Below are 17,633 nucleotides of genomic sequence, written 5' to 3'. Positions count from 1 at the left end.
CGACATCTGAATGTTAAGCATTTCGCATTAAGCACCATTAAGCATTAATGGTGCCTTCACAAATGTGCACCACTAACGCACTGTCTTAACAGATGCTGGAAACAATCTGGATGGTCCTTTTCCTCTTAAGCCCAGAGGACACAACATCCATGTTGTCCAAAAACAACCGGAAATGTGGACTTCATTACACCACAGCACACTTTTCCAGTCTGCTTCAGTCCATCTCAGGTGAGCTCAGCCTCAGAGAAGTCAGCAGTAGTTCTGCTGGCTTTTGTCTTACGTGGTAGAGGCCTAACTTGCGTTTGTACACGCAGCAATAAACTGTGTTTACTGACAACAGTTTTCTGAAGTGTTTCTGAGGTCATGTAGTAAAATCCTTAATACTATCATACCTGTTTTAATGTAGTGCTGCCTGAGAGATCAGAGGTCACACATAAAGGTTCCTTATATGCAGAGATTTCTTTGGATTCACTCAATCTGTTGATGATATTATGGAGAGTAGATGGTGAAATTATTAATTTCTGTCAATTGTGCAATGAGAAACTTCTTGAAATGTGTGAGTATTTGGAGCCTATCCCAGCTAACTACGGGTGAGAGGCCGGGTACACCCTGGACTGGTCACCAGTCAGTCGCGACGCTGACACACACTTCCATATTGAGTAACTGATTCCATGACTGGGTTATGTTCATCTTTGTGCAAGCTTCACATGGTTTCCAGGATATGCACTAAAGCTAGCTACATTATCATTATCTACAGTTCCAATATTTCTAGTATTATTACTGCTGCTATGCATCTCTGCTTGTGTGCTCCTTCTCTCACCCCGTCTCTCTTTGCCTGTCTATCCTTCTCTCTCTCTCCTGCTCTCTCTCTCTCTCTCTCTCTCTCTCTCTCTCTCTCTCTCTCTCTCTCTCTCTCTCTTCACATAAGAGGAACGAAAGCATCTTTGTCAGAAGTACTGATGTATGACTGTATTTATTCTCAGCATTACTGTTAAGGATTCTTTGATTCATTTATTTTACATATTTGAGTCATTTTGTTTTTGTTTTTCTGGAGCTTTTTATAATGTTAAATATGCATGTGTTAAGCGCAGTTTTTCATTTTGATGCATAATAACTTAGACACAAATTAGTAGGCCTCAGTCTGATGCAACAACAGATCTTCTCACTCACACAAATACAACAGAATTGTTCCCACAGGAGAATAAGTATGCATAGAGTCTGAACTTCTCATACTGTTATGTCATCATGTTATGATGACATTTTTGAGGCTGTGTTGGTCAATAATTTACAGATTTACCCTTAATTTTAATCCTATTTTTCACAGAAATTATGCTGACATGCTGTATTGTGAAACAGAATTTTTTTACTTTTTTCTGACAGAGATTTTCTATGAAAACTGTTGACAGTGTGTTTAGTGTATTTTTACAGAGGAAAGAGGATACTTTCTGGAAAGAAAAGGTATATGCATATTCAAAGTGTTCTTTTTATGCACAAACACAATTACTTCCACCTTGATTGTGCAAACATGAATGTACAAAAAAAAAATCTCAGGTCAAAATCAGAGCAAATAAATCCATCAGCAAAAAGTGACTGAACCAAAGTGATCATTAAACCTTGAAGTCATGTCTCTAATTCACACAGCACACTGCCTGAGTAGATGTATTCAGTCTGCATTATCTGGGTCTTGAACTCACAACCTTTGCCAAACCCTGACAAAGCATGTTGAGCTAAGAGAGAAATGAAAAAACTCACAGGTGGCTTCACACGTGGTTATGACACATTAGGGTTTATCAGCAAGCCATAATCATTTAAAACTTTTTAAATTTAATTGAATTTCTTTGAAATCATTTCTCAGACCTCAATCTTTTATATAATAATAAAAATGGCAGTTCTTAGACTAAATGTAGATGTACATACACTTAGCATCACAAACACAGAGGTCTTTTTTTCTTACATTTTCTCTCTTTTCTATTTGCTCCCATTACTCTCATTCTTTCATTGAAAGAAAATCTCCAGCTGTGTTCTGGTCATCTTCCTCTGCCTTGTCACCCTCTTCACCCCCCCCTACCTACACCAGGTATGCGGCTATACTTTTAATCTTGCTCTTTTCACTTTCTTTCTTTCTTGCTTCACTCATTCCTCTTCTGTCTGTGTTGTTACCTCCACTCATCGTCCTGCTGTCATCTCCTATGGGCTGCAGCCCAAACCAAAAGGAAGGGAGATCAAAGACTACCATTCCTCTCAAAGGCCACCAAGATCAAAGGGTGGATATATAAGTAGACTCTCTCTCACACACACATACTGGAGAAATCCCATCCCACATCTATACAGGAATATTGGTTCTGCTGATAGAGTTGGTCTAAGACGGTAAAGAAGAAAAATGTTTTCAGCAGTTGAATTTCCATTTGTGTGTATGTGTGTGTTTGATGTGTTATTGATTACACAAGCTGGTGGGATCTTTTTTTTTCTTTTAATAATCTATTTTTCTTCATGTTTCCTCTTTTTCTCCTGGTTAGGACTGATCAGTTCCCCTTACACTTCATTTGTTATCACTACCAGCTCATGCTTCTGGCCCAGATTGTGCACACTGCAATGTGTCTCCTCCGATATGCTGTCAAATTACCTTACTTACAGAAATTCTTAAATTAATTTAATTTAATTTTGTGTACATGAGAAATGGCAAATTTTGACGTTCATTGTAACCTAGATTAGGTATATTAGCGCCATGAGGATGACAAATTTTGATTTTTTTAGTAGGCGTGAACTGGATTAATTTTTTCTGAATTTGTATCAGTTTTATACCTTCTTTACAGATTTATATCCCCACTCATCATTCCCCTCCCCCGCCTCCAACAAATGTAAGTGCAGAGTGAGCGAACCTTTACCCTAACTCTTGTTTCCACCCGGACATAAAAACAAAACTGGTGTCATTTCCGGTGGCTCTGCATGCCAGCACAGTCCTCCTCTGGTACCAGGCGGTTGAATGGCTGTTAGCTGGTGTTGATATGTATAATTTCCAATCACTTTCTGATGAAACGTGATCAGAATATGTGCTGGAGAGGGGGCTGTGAGCGCCTGACATTAATCAGCTAAGTTCGAGGATAACGTTACCTTCGCGGGTCGAATGAGTAAAACGTTAGGTTACAATGACTTCTGTGACGCTGAAGAGGGTTTACAAGGAGCTGCCAGTGTGGATAGTCGAGGACCACCATGATGTAAGCCTGGTTTCTCTCTGAGCATAGCTGTAACATGTCATACACAACGCAGTAAGCCACTAGTGAAACAGCAAACAGCGATGAATGTTACAGAGAATGTGTTCCCATGCTGGCTAACGTGACTTGTTTTTACAGAGCCTGTTAAATGGGAGTTTATGTGATCATTTATTAGCATTTTTTCGTTTCATTGTTGATACTTTTCATTGTTTGTCCGTCGCTCGCTCTTTTAGCCAATTACCAGCCTCCTCAGAAGCTCTCCAGCTCCTGCACCAAACGTGGTCTGTGAGAACATGGGGAAGGGACGCAGAAATCTTTCTAGAATATATCTCGTTTCGATGAGCCACAAACATACTACGGCCACACACAAGATGATCACATCTCCCCTCCATCCATTAGTTTAGTTAGCTTGTCTGTTTTTAGCTTTGTCATTTTAGAATGCCCCACACCCCTCTCATGCTCTTATTGAATTTGTCTGATTTCACAAAACATTCAGAAATCAGAGATGTTACCAACCAGATTTTTGCAGATATCCGAAATCATCAGACTAGTCTGACTGGTCAGACTGTAATTTCAGTTTTGTCCTCCAGTTGCTGGGATTGTTAAACTGGTTAAATGATCCTTAAGCTCCTGTAATATGAGCCCAGATTTATTTTGCCAGCCACTGCAACCAAACTGTCAATTTATGCTTTGACAAATTTCAGCACCCCAGATCTTAATCTGCGTTCCGTTCTCTAGCTTCTGTGTTAATGCTGCAGCAGTAGTTGCTGCTTTAGGACAGCATAACTTTGGGTGTAATGTTCATATAATTCCTCTGTAATCTGCACAGGTCTTATTTTATGGTTGATTGAAGTGTTAGTTAGCAGTATAATGTAATTTGTGCTCTTTTTAATGAAAGTATTAGATGATTTTGTGTTTCCAATGAATGATGACAAAATAGGTTAAATATCAGTTTTTATTCAAAAAAACGACACATATTAATGAGTCAGAATTTTACTGTATCTTCTCTAGGTGGTGTGTCATATTTATCGTGCCATTGCATCAAGACACCTCCCACTGAAGAACATAAAGATGGTTCATTTAGACTCCCATCCTGATCTGCTCATCCCTGTCAACATGCCTGCTGACACTGTCTTTGATAAGGAGAAACTCTTCAGGTATGCTTTGTTTCAGACATACAGTATGATGTTTATTGCATGTATGTTTTTTCTCTCTCTCTCTCTCTCTCTCTCTCTTTCATCCTCTCTGTCCTGTCTACCTCTTCTTTCCCCCCCCTTCACCCAGCCGACTATCAGCAGGATGGTTCTCCCTTGCAATCTGGGTCCTGCTCAAGGTTTCTTCCTGTTAAAAGGGAGGTTTTCCTTGCCACTGTCTGCTTGCTCGGGGGTTCAGGCTCTGGGTCTCTGTAAAGCATCTAGAGACAATTTTGATTGTATAAGGTGCTATATAAATAAAACTGAATTGAATTGAATTGAGTATGTTGCAAGGCAGATTAGCTTGTTTCAAGCTTTGAAGCTGTGGCTTGTATTTGTCACATCTGACTCCAAACATCTACTGAAACGAACATTTTGAATCCTCAAGTTTATGTTAATTTAAGAATCCCCATTAGAAGCACGTGTATTTGCCTCTGTGCTATAACTAAATGAAGTCTTACCAGTAGCTTCAGTAAATGAATCCCTTCAGGCTGTCATTTACCAGAAATTATCCAACCCTTAGTACAAATAATTTCAGTTCAGTCTGCATTGTTTCTCACAGCACAACAGTGTCAACTGATGTCTTTGACCTTCAGTGTCTAATCTAACTCTTACAGAGTAATAGAAATAAGCAAGTGTGCAGACAATGATGTCAACATGGAAGTGCCAAATGGATACTTGAGATTGGCTCCATAAGCTAATCAAGAGTCAATTCCTATAGATCAAATTGGTGCCCTATGGAGAATTTTGTCTTGCAAATATAAGACATATAAATTGGCCTAATTAACAGAAGTCTTTGCTCCACCGCTTTGCCCATTTTTAGATTAGCCAGGAGTTAGGCAGGGTCAAGCACTTTCATCCATGTTTTATGCAGTCTGTGAAAATAACAGAAACCATACCATGTGTTATTCATGTCTGTCTGTAATATTGCTTATTTTTTGAGTTATGTAGTTATGGAAGAGATCAAACAGAGGTTCGTAACCACTGAATACGTGAAATAAATGTCATAATCTTTTGACTTTTAATTTAGCGTTCAATAAAAGAGATTAATATGAGGTCCCCTGAGAGAACGTCAATCATTGCATTCTATTTTTATTTGTATTTTACACAGCATCCCAACCTTTTTTGGAGCTGGGATGTATTTGACTTCATAAAAGTATGTGTACGTAAATGTAATGAATAAGGGTGTTTTGGGTCCAGTTGTCCAAACCTTATTCCAGATATATAGCACATGGACAAAAAACAAAACAATCTGCATGCCTGGATGCCATTATGGCTAACTGAGGAATTGTCCATTACCTTGGTTGGGGCAAACCAGCCCTTTAGTTGTGAATCAGTAACAGCTTTTCACCCAGTGTGTACTGGGATAAGCACTGTGTTGGACCAATCACTGCATGGATTTTTGTTTTCAGTGAATTGAGTATAGAAAACTGGATTATGCCCATGGTGTATGCTGGCCACGTGTCCAGTGTGGCATGGCTGCATCCTTATTGGGCCCAGCAGATCAGAGAAGGAGAGCACAGAATGGCTGTCGGAAGAGACCTATCCACCACCACCATCAGGTAAGATATACAGTATTCACCAAAATAGTCACACTGCTTTGTGAAATCATCCGTTACTTTATTAAATATTTATCTTTTTCAGCCCCAACACATCCATATTCCACCCACACAGGTGTTTTCTTTTCTTTCTTCTTTTTCTCTCTGTCTCTCTCTGGTTGTCTGCAGGGTGACCAGTACTGATAACTACTTTCTCAGTGATGGTCTGTATGTTGCTGAGGAGCAGCTGGAGAATTCTAAACCTCTCAGGCTAAATGTGGTCAAAGTCAATCCTGTCAAAGCAAGTCACAGGTCACCTCCAGGTATGTACTTTAGCCATTAAGTGCTGGTGGAAAGCAGTCAGGGAGTCTCCAGTAGAGCTTGTCACATCAGTACTTGCATTACCGTGATAGCCAACCAGAAATGTCTTTGCCTCAGTTGATTGAACTCTGTTGGAGGCAGTGGTGTCGTTAGGCCTCTACGTTTATCAGTCATTAATTCGGTTCATTGTGTTTCAGTGTATCTTGAAGGGTCAAGCAGAAGGATATGTTGAGAGAGAAAAAATGAACCAGCAAGGTCAAGTCAGAGAGAGCAAGGGGATCCAGAGATGGATTCAGAGGCCGAGGAAGATCAAGTTATTACAGAGAGAGAAGGAGAGCAAACAGAACAAGAGAGGGAAAATGATAAAGCAGCTGCAGCAACTCGCTCCTCTACAGGGTCTGATTTAGGTGACAAAGACACAGGGCCCAGACAGGCAAAGCTGAAGAGCTCCCCACAAGATAGTTTTGGTACGCAGAAGCAAGCATTTCACCACAGCTGGTTTGAAAAGCACAACTGGTTAGAATATTCAGTCAACCAGAGTACAGCTTTCTGCTTCCTGTGTAGAGTGCTTGGCAAAAACATCAAACATGACAGTTTGGTCAGTAGTGGTTACAAGAACTGGAAGAAAGCTTTAGTCATGTTTGGCAAGCAGGAGATGGCACAAACACATAAGGACAGTGTTGTTGCATGGAAAAGCTACCAGGTGAATTGTTGCAGTCACTACTATGTTAGGGAGACAGGGACTCCCTTTTCGTGGCCATGATGAAGGTAGAGACAGGAAGGAGGGAAGAGAGGGAATTTTTTTTGCATGCATGGAGCTTATGAAAGAATTTGATCCTTCAAAAACATAATCCCCCATCAAATGCTCAGAATATCTCACCAACATCCCAAAATGAGATGATTGACTGTTGTGCCCAGGAAGTTACTAGTGTCATTGTGTCTGAAATGACAAAGTCCAAAATCTATGCCATCATGGCAGATGAGGCAAGGGATGAAAAATCAGAGCAGTTAGTTTCCTAGCACTTGCAGAGATAAAATCATTTGATCCCCAGTCCATTGCAAATGAGCTGCAGCAGCAGATCCAAAACAGTGTTCTTGGAGAGCTTAAGTGTGTAGCACAAACATATGATGATACAGCCATCACGAGTGGGTCCACTGGAGGTGTACAAGCACATTTTAGAAGGCTCCATCCTGAAGCGATCTATGTGCATTGTTGTGCACATTTACTTACCTGGCAGGAGAGATACCATGATCCCGAAGGTTCACCCTGGGCGAGACTCGGCAATTACACTCCGGTCGTGCTGACCCCTGCGAATTCCCCAAATGTGGGAATCTCAGCTGCATAACTTGTGGTAGTGGGGGGGCGCGTTCTTGCTCTCCCCTGATTTTTTTTTTGGTCTCCTTGCTAGTATAGTGGACAGTCATCTTAACCTGGTGTTTCACCAGACTTGCAAGGCTTGGATTGACAACAATTGAGCTTGTGCAACTTTCAAACACTCACTGGGCATGTCAGTTGCGATCGATCAGTGCAGTTCTTGAGACATTTTGGAGTGTTTTTCTGCCATTGGATCCCCCATAGCTGTTGGTCTCAGAGCAAAGCTCCATAAGTTCTCAGCAGTCTGTGCACTATTGATGTTTCAGTCACTTCTGTAACCGAAGGACTACACAAGCTCCTTCAGAAAGAGACTTCAGACCTGGCAGAAGCTTTGATCTGCAAACAAGCAGTGTGTGACACACTTAAAGGCAAACGCACAGATGCTTTTGCCATGGAGCTGTAAGAGAGAACCAAAGCCATGTGCCACACCCGCAGTATCTCCTGAACCAGGTGCCAAGACAAGGAATAAACAGAGGAAAATGGAGGATTTTGTGCTGGATGCAACTGCAGGTTCACGCACTGAATTGAACAACTCAGACACATTGAAAGGAGAGTTACTTTTCCCTTGTGTGGATAGGATGGTTGGCAAGCTTGAGCAAAGATTGTGCAGTGTATATGCAGAGCTACTAAAAGGCATCCAGGCATGCAGTCCCAAATGTGAGAATTTCTTGAGTGAATTACACTTGAATGAACTTGCAAAACACTACAGCATTGATCTGAAAACAGAAGAGGTTCTGGTGGCCAGAAACTTTCTTGCCCGGAAAAGAGAGGCTGGATATTGTCTGTGCACAACCTCCTTGATTCAGACATTCAATTCAATTCAATTCAGTTTATTTATATAGTGCCAATTCACAACAAAAGTTATCTCATGACACTTTCCAATTTGAGCAGGTCTAGACCAAACTCTTTTTTAATTAATAATTAAACTGTAATACAGAGCCCAACATTCCCCCTTGAGCAAGCACTTGGCGACAGTGGTGAGGATAAACTGCCTTTTAGAAGGCAGAAACCTCGGAGCAGACCCCGGCTCAAGATGGGCGGCCATCTGCCTTGACCAGTTGGGTTGAGAGAGAGAGAGAGAGAGAGAGAGAGAGAGAGAAAACAAGAGCAAGGGAGAGAGGCAGAGGGGGTGGGGTGTGAGAGAAGGAGCACACAAGCAGAGATGCATAGCAGCAGTAATAATACCAGAAGTATCGGAAATGTAGATAATGATAATGACAATGAAGTATACAGAAGGTATTATGGTGATTTTGATAACAATAGTAGTAACAATAATGGTAGTAGCTGTACAGAGTCGTAACAGAATTAAATCAGATTATGACTAAACAGTAGTAATCGCAGTCTCTGAACAGTGCTACCTGTGCTACAGTGCCTGTAAGCAGCTGTTTTTAAGCTGAGAATCTGCACAAAATTTCATTATGCTTGCATAATGACAATAAAGACTCTTGAATCCTTGAATCCTTGAATCCTCATGTGAAAGATCCTTTAGTGCGCTGCGTCGGCTGCACTCCTGGCTGCGTCGAACAATGGGTCAGCAAAGACTTCACATGACTTCACAGTCTTGCGCTCATGTCAATTGAGAAAAAAGAGCTTCAGCATCTGAGTCACAACAGAATGATAGACAGATTTGCCACTCTTAAAACAGACGGCATTCTTTGATGCTTCCACCCACTAAGTAGCTCTCAATTGTAGCCATTTATTTCTTGTTAATGCTGTAAACATACTGTTACTGTGCCATCCTATGTTTGTTGCTCTACTGTGTTACATAAACAGACTGAAATAATAATAATAAATCATTTCTCAGTCTTTGTTAGCTGTTTGTGAAATTTCACATGCTACATTCATTCACATCCTGTGCATCTCCTGGGGGCTAAGCCTCCCCCCGTCCTTAAAATCTAGTGATGCCCCTGGTTGGAGGCATGTTTTTATGATGGAGCCTGATTGAGCCTCGTCCCTAAAATGATGGAAATTGCCTGTTATAATTTCAGAGAGCCCAAGTCACGTCCTCAAACGTCTGACAGTCCAGCCATTTAAACATACTTCAGTTTCCAATTTAGTCTGAAAGCAGACTAAACCGCAAATCCTCCCACAGAGAATGTGTGACTTGTGTGCTTGACAAAGGACTGTGGTGATTAAGTGATTATTAAACTTATTGGCAGTTAAATTTCTAACAATCAGTGAATTGACTAAGTGACATTTCAGCTCTAATTTCAAAGGCCATTTTGTGAATGACCCAAGCCCTTATTTGTCTGAGTGATATGTTGAATAAAATCCTTTCCATGATGTCACCTACAAATATCCATTATTCTCTGCAGATTATGCTATTATTAGGAGCAAAAAATGTTTACATCAGGTTTGAAGAGTTTTGTTATGCACTCTGGGTTCCATCAGCTATGTTTTGCCTGCATGGGGCTGCTGTTAACTGCTATCTCTAGTGCTACCACTCAAGTGATTGGTTCCTCTCTTAGTGCCACAACAACGTGGCAGTGCCGATGGGAACAGAGCTGCAAAATTGCGATGTGCTGGCTTTTTAGGCACTCACCCTGATCACCAGGGAAATAAGTTGGTGAATGCAGGTAATCACAGTATTCGCACCTCCGTTTAGAATTTAAAACACAGAAACAGTACATTTCCAATCTAATTAAACATTTGCTAAGTCTTTTTGCAATATTTTGAAACCTTTATTGTTTACAACAGTGTGCAGTCTTCTTTTTTCTCCTCTTTAAAGGATAGCTCCAAAGTCTATTTTCACACAATGCTTGTATACCTGTATGAACACTGAATTATTTGTCATTGGAAAAACTCTCTAAGCCCAAGCTGTTCTTGAAGTGATCCTTTCATGACATGACTCCTTATTCTTTGGAGTAAACAAAAGAGGGGGGGTTAAAGTTCAGTGGAAGCTAATATGAGGCATAGAAATAATGTTTGATGTGGTTAAAGCGGGAGCAGCAGCAGCAGCCATAATCAGTCTGGACTGGTTATGAATATGAGTGATTCTTATGATCTACAGTTGCTTTGTACTGTATGAAAAGCTTCACCTTCAGTTCATTAAAACCCAGCAGTCATCTTGGGTCTCATTTTTAAAAATGTTCTTAAATTCATATCCTGGCTGCAGATATTGATTATTTTAGTATTGGAGTGTTCTACCCATTATTCCAACAATTAATCAAGTAATCTGATTAATCTGCTTTATTAAAACGCAATTGGAAATATACAAAAGAAAAATTTAGACAGGCATCTTAAAGGAACTAATTGTTCATTGACTGCAGTGAGTAGGGTCAGCAGGTATAGGACAGCCCTTCAGCATAGTAAGTACGCTGATCAGCCATAACATTATGAAGACCTGATTAATAATGAACAAGTCCTTCTTCTGTTACCAAAACAGCCCTGACCCATTAAGGCATGGACTGCACTAGACCTCTGAAGGTATCGTGTGGTGTCTGGCACCAAGCCGTCAGATCCTTTAAGTCCTGTAAGTTGTAAGGTGTAGCTTCCACGCATCGGACTTGTTTTTCAAGCACACCCCACAGGTGCTCGATTGGATTGAGATCTGAGGAATTTGGAAGCCAGGTTCCCCAGATTCCTCAAACCATTCTTGAGCAATTTTTGGCAGTGTGGCAGCGTGCATTATCCTGCTGAAAGAGGCCATTGCCATCAGCGAATACCATTTCCATGAAGGGGTGTACTTGGAGGCAGGAACAGAGCTGCAGTTTTGTAGTTAAAAGAGTAAAGGCCCTGAAAACCTGTGTCCTCGATCAAGTGATGGCTTCTTGTGTGAGCACACAATTTGTTGCCAAAGTTCAAGCTCACAGTTTGTGTTGTTTTTTTTTTTTTTTTACATGAAAGTTATATGTAGTTCTGTTTTTTTCTGTGCTCTCTGATTTGTCAGTCAGATCTGATCAAAGGACGCCCACAGTCCTGATGAAGCAGAGAGGAGACGTTTTTAAGTGTCAGAAACTCTTAATAAATAATATCTAAGGATGTTATTTTCAAACCTTTCATGTTGACTGATGCTTGTTTAGTCATGAATACCTAATGTATTCGCAAGAGAAACTTGATTGATTTGAAGTCAGAATTCTCTGATTCCAGGTTCTTAAATGTGATTTGCCAGTTTCTTTACTCCTTTGTGACAGCGAACTGAATATTTTTTGGGTTGTGGACAAATTAAGACATTTTAGGACATCATATTGGACAGAAATGACATTTTTCACCGTTTTCTGATATTTCATAGACCAAACAACTAATTTGTTAATCAAGACAATAGATTAGTCAACAATGTAAATAATTTTTGGTTTTGGCCCTAACAATGTATGTGTGTTCAACAAAGGATGGCTTAAACGCAGAGGTAAAATTCTGTAAAAATATACTGCCAATAAAGCTGATTCCTCTTCTTCATTCATTCCATTTTGATTATATTCCATATACTTGGTTTTCTAAATCAGTTCTTTTATGCTATGTGACATTTCAGAGAAGAAAACAGGAGAGGACACAGATAGATGGTTTGCTAAGAGACCTCGTACAGAAGAGGATAACAGCGAGGAAGCCGGATGCTCTGAGCCCCTCTTAACATGTACTGACGCATTGCAACCAGCAGAGGGCATCAATGGGACAAGCTTGGTGGATGACGACGATGATGATGATGAGGAAGGCTCAACCAGTTATGTTGTTAAGATAATGTCAGCTTTTCTAAGTGAGACAGAGCCATACATCTTGGACATTGACTTGGACTTCTTCTCATGTAAGAATCCCTTCAAGGAGTTGTACACAGAGGTATATCCCACTCATACACCACCTCATTTTTACCTGGTAGTTTTACATTTTAAATAATAGTCATGTTTTTAATCAAACATCTATTTTACATCGATTCAGTATTACAATTACTCTCTACACGTATTATTCTTCCTTAGAGCCACTGTCTAACAAAGAGAGATTTCCTGAAAAACAAGAATTAGCCTCAGTATTGAGTTTGGAATGATTCACTGTCTGGTTAAACAGGAAGTACATCATATCCAGGAAGCAAAGAGTCCATGGGGTTTTAAAAGGAAAAAATCTTTTATTGTAATAGAAACAAAAGGGTTGCTACTACAAACATTAGAAACACAAACTGGAGAGCGCACCTGATACTGTATCACCCTCATAGGGTGGTTTGTTTGCTGGTGCTTGGTTAATTTACATCTGTGGGTACATCTCAAATCCCTTCAATTGCATCCACTTTTCCCTCCCTTGCATCTTAGTCTCCTCCACAGAGGGTGCATGAACTAACAAGGAAAGACTTTTATGGCAAAGTGAGATGTTCTTTCCTCTGTCATGCTGGATCAGCTGCCAGTCGGCTTTAGCAGCTGTAGAGACCCATACACCTTGGTATTGCTAAGACTGCAGAACAGCAGAGTCTGCTCTCTGTTTAACAGACGTTTGCACCTGAATAGCAGGCTGCGCTCTGTATTTATACTGTGTCATGCTCAGAGGCACAGGAAGGCATGTCATATGCTCATCATATGCTTCTGTATTCACTGATATTCTGTTTGTGAATTTCTTATTTAATAACCCAAAATATGATTAGCACTTCTTTTGAAGAATGGGAATTATTTATTAGATGAAAATTTTCAGGAAAAATTTCAATTATTTGACATAAAAAAAAACCTTACATTTGAACATTTGACTGAATGGAAATGACCATAAATGATGTGAACAAGTCAGGTCAATTTTCTCTGACTTTAATTGTATTCATAATAAAAATCAATGTGGGAGATAACAGATCACCACAAGAAAAATCTAAATCTGGGGTCTGTGGGGTTTGGACTGTTGGTTGCACTGTTTTTGACATTTTACAGTCTCAGTGATTAATCGATCGAGCATAAAAATAACTGGCAAATGAATTGATATTAAAAGTAATCATTAAAGGCCGCCTACCAGCAAAGAAATCCAATACCCCGTGGCCCCCTTGTGATGTTCATCATCTTACCTACCATGACAATGAAACTCATAAAGGCTAAAATTGCTGTTAGTTTTGGTTTGTGATATAGGAATATGAATCAACATCCCTCTGTACTTAGAATGCAGCACATTTAAACATGTTTCCTTGAACTGACCTCAGCTCTGTTGTGTCTGTGTTAAGGAAGAGTACGCCATCCTTAAGGAGCTCTACAGCTTCAGAGGACCCAACCCTGATGCTGATGAGGTCAGACCTTTTGTTTACGGCCACAGATTGCAACCCTGTAACACATGCAAACACAGAGTAGGACTACAAACACACAAGTCCCCAGGAGTGATGCAAACATGTATGCAAACAATGACTTTATGCTTATGTACACATATACACAGTGTAGTCGGTGTGAACGTGTAATTATTGCCTTACAGGAGCGGTCATTTGGGTTAGTGAGGAACAATGTAATTTTCAAGAGTAAATGTAAACACTACATTAAGCCCACGGACACAACCAGCCTAGATGCAGCCTGAGTGGTTCAGTATCCATCCATCCATCCATCCATTGACCTTCATCTGCATCCATCCACCTTCATCTTCTTATCTGGGGTCCAGTCATGATGGCATGCTAAGCAGAGAATTCCAGCTCCTCCTGGGGTATTCCCAGACAAGATGGGGAATGTGTATATGCCTGGGAAACCTCCAAAGGGGGCGCATCTTAATCAGATGCCCGAACCATGTCAGCTTGCTCTTTTTAACGCAAAGGAGCTGTGACTCCTCTCTAAGCTTACACTGGATATCTGAGCAGCCTTACAGCTTCCCAGCCACCTTACAGAGGAAACTAATTTTGGCTGCTTGTATCTGCGATCTCATTCTTTCAGTCTCTGCCCAAAGTTCATGACCAGAGGTGAGAGTTGGAACGTAAATCAGCTGGTAAATCGAGAGCTTGGCCTTCTAGGTGAGCTCCCTCTTCACCACAATAGTCTGGTACAATGCCTGCATTACTGCCGATGCTGCACCGAACCATCTGTCCATCTCATGCTCCATTTTCCCATCACTTGTAAGATACTTAAACTCCTTTCCTGCTGGAATGAGGACAATCCACCGTTTTCCAGCAGAGAACTTGCTTGAACTTTGAGGTTCTGACTCTTATCCAAGCCGCTTCCCCCTGGACTGTTATCTGCTCCAGTGCAGAGACAAGGGACAGCCTTGGCACAGTTCAACACTCACTGAAAAAATGTTTGACTTTGTGTCAAGAATACGGACACTACTCTCATTTTATTTATAGAGAGACCAGATGACTTGTAGCGACATACACCCGCAGTCACCCCCCCTCTACAGGACCCCACGGGGGACATGGTCACAGGCCTTGTCCAAGTCCACAATTCACATGTAGAATGGATGAGCCCAGTATACATAAATGTGATGTATAACAAAATATGTAAGATGCAAATATATATTGTTGATGTCCATGTATGTCTCACACGCATGTTTTTAGACGTGACAAAGAATTGTTTAAAATTTGTTACCATTACCAATTTGTTACCATTACTAAAAGTAAGTAAATTTTTAATAAATAATTGGTGAAAATGGCCTATTTACATTTACTGTTTTTGAAATCTACCATTAAGTTAAGTATATGTGTGTGTTTGTCTCCAGGAGGAGCTTGGAGAGTGCGTAGATCGTCGTGTACGTCAGTTAGAAGACCTGGAAGCGGCATTCGCTGATTTGCTAGAGGATGACGGGGAAGAGACAGTCACACGCTGGGCCAGCCACCCTGGGTAATGTTCCTCTGGGTTCATTTCTCTGTAACAGCACAGAAAACTAAACAAGGTGCTGTCTTTGCACTGAAGTGGACCTTCACTGGTTTCTTATTCAGTTTACTCCTCAGTGGGAATAGTACTTAACCGGTGATGTGAGGTGTTGTATTCTGTGCCTTGCATATATCCTAGTCTTTATTGGTCCAAAATGTTATGCCCGAGTAAAGACCTGGAAATGTACTACCCTGACCCATTATTAACTGAAAGCTGGTAAAATACATCAAGGTCTTCTGTTATTTCTCTCTTGCTCATTGAGACAACATGACTAGTTTGTTGTTTCAGCTTAACAGTCAACTTAAAAGTCAGGATAAGAGACAACAAATGCCATTTGTTTTTTTTGTTTTTTTTGCATCGACGCATAATAAAGATAACTTTGGCTGTTTACCCATTTGGACTATTGTAATGATTGTTCATTTGTTGCCATGGCCGCTAACGTTAGCATTGCCAATTTGTTATGATCTGCACTCTCTAAGAGGAGTCTGATATGTGCTCTCTGACCTTTAACCTCCTGAGTAGGAGCACGCGTCATTTGATACCATCATGAGGTCACAGATGCACTTTGCAGTTGCATTTGCGCTAACATGATCAGCACTGTCTCATCACAGCCAGGTCTACTCGGATCCAGTCGATTTATTACAAATAGTGTTTAACAGACGCGGGACCTGCCGTAATAGATCAGGTTCAAGGGTTGGGGTGGATTGGTGAAGAACACTAATGTACACCCTTTCAATGAAGACTTGTGTGGATGCAATGGCTAACACTCCCATAAAGCAATGGTAATTAATTATGATGATTATGATTAGTGATTGTCTGCATTTAACGATCTTGACAGAGGGCTAATACAGAGTAAACCACTTAGTGTTTATTATATGAGGAGTAATGATTGATTGACAAAGTCCAGAGCTTTGAAACTGGCAAAACTGCTACAGTGTTAGGAATCACACCTGTGCTTTTCCCGTATCAGTCCAGATGTCTTCTGTGAAAAAGTCTCAAGTCAAGGTGTTATAGCTCCAATAAAACTACCTGTCAAACTGTGAAAACACCTGTTTTGGTGTTGTGAAATGTAGTGACTGCTTTTGTAATAGACACTTAGTAGTTAACTCTATTGTGAGCAGTAAAGATTCATATTTCTGACAGCTATTAATCATGATAATTTTGCATCATCTCTGACAGATGAAGACAAAGGCACAGAAGTAATGCAGAGCCTTTAATTGTGACTGTTAGCATGGAGTCCATGCCACTCCTTTTTCTGTCCATTGTCTTCAGCTAAAGCGTATTATCTTCCTTTTTTTTTTTCTTACATGTGTTTTTAGCATGGCTTCATTAGCCCAGCTGGTTTCCAGTTTGAAGCTGAAAAATCTGTCCCCTGACTATGAAATGGTAAGAATGATTAAGGTGTCATTTATCAGATATGGTCATAACAGCAGCAGCAGTGATTATGTGTAGAGTGGTGCTCATAACTTTACATTTTGGGCTTTTTGTTTAGCAGATTTCCAAGGCTTCTTTTCGCTTTCGTGTTCTCTCCTTGCAGTCTTCATCCTGACTTTCCTTTCTTCCTGCTCTCTCCTACTCTTCCTCCTCATTCTTCTCTACATCTGTTCTCTCTCAGGTGCATCAGGCAGGGTTAACCTGCGACACCGTTGAGCTCCCTCACCACATCAGCACTGATGAGGAGATCGACAGACTCATCTCAGCTGTACAGCTGTTTCTGAAGGGTCTGCCCAAACCTACACTGGTGACTGTGTCCAGGTAAACAACAAAGCCACACAGAGTCAAACATTTACGAGAGTCTGCACTAAAACTTGAATTTCCAAAGGATGGGTTAAATGGGTTTGTTAATTTTTGTGTTTTCAGGTCCAGTTTAGACGAATACTGCCCAGTAAAGCAGGTGGATTCAGTTCAGAGCAGAGTACTAGCTCTACTGGAGAGCATGTATGGACCACTGGATTTACACAAAGACTATGAAAACAGCAGCTTGGAGATTCAGGATGGCCAACCTCAGGCCTCTTAACAAAAGTTAACACACATGTCACTTTTGGATAAAGTGGATATACTATTTAAAGACAACCACATGAACAATGACACATCAGATGCTGTTATAATGAGTCTTAAAGTAAATTTATGTTCTGCATACAACAGCTGAAACATATTTTATGGCGATTGGTCATGATTGCTTTATGTGATGTGTTAAAAAAAAAAATGCTGATGGAAGGTCATTTAAAGTTTCTGTTCACAAAACATTTCTGGAACTT

General features: G+C 40.5%; 1 protein-coding gene and 1 non-coding gene across 2 annotated transcripts; both read left to right on the top strand.

Annotated features, from left to right (window-relative positions):
- Positions 1-2,897: 2,897 nt before the first annotated feature.
- c13h5orf22 (chromosome 13 C5orf22 homolog) lies at positions 2,898-17,592 on the top strand. Its single transcript, XM_046408306.1, has 10 exons — positions 2,898-3,215; positions 4,224-4,369; positions 5,818-5,967; positions 6,133-6,266; positions 12,108-12,409; positions 13,755-13,817; positions 15,221-15,342; positions 16,695-16,761; positions 16,991-17,130; positions 17,236-17,592. The coding sequence occupies exons 1-10, from the start codon at positions 3,147-3,149 to the stop codon at positions 17,390-17,392; spliced, it is 1,350 nt and encodes a 449-aa protein (XP_046264262.1). The 5' UTR covers positions 2,898-3,146; the 3' UTR covers positions 17,393-17,592.
- Positions 7,488-7,648, top strand: LOC124070103. The gene has a single exon (XR_006845148.1). It is a non-coding gene; the product is annotated as a U1 spliceosomal RNA (small nuclear RNA).
- Positions 17,593-17,633: the final 41 nt, after the last annotated feature.

This window comes from Scatophagus argus, chromosome 13 (genome assembly GCF_020382885.2).
Source record: "Scatophagus argus isolate fScaArg1 chromosome 13, fScaArg1.pri, whole genome shotgun sequence".
In the NCBI taxonomy this organism is placed as follows: domain Eukaryota; kingdom Metazoa; phylum Chordata; class Actinopteri; family Scatophagidae; genus Scatophagus; species Scatophagus argus.
Note: the sequence above shows the minus strand (reverse complement) of the source record. Positions and strands in the feature narration are given on the sequence as shown.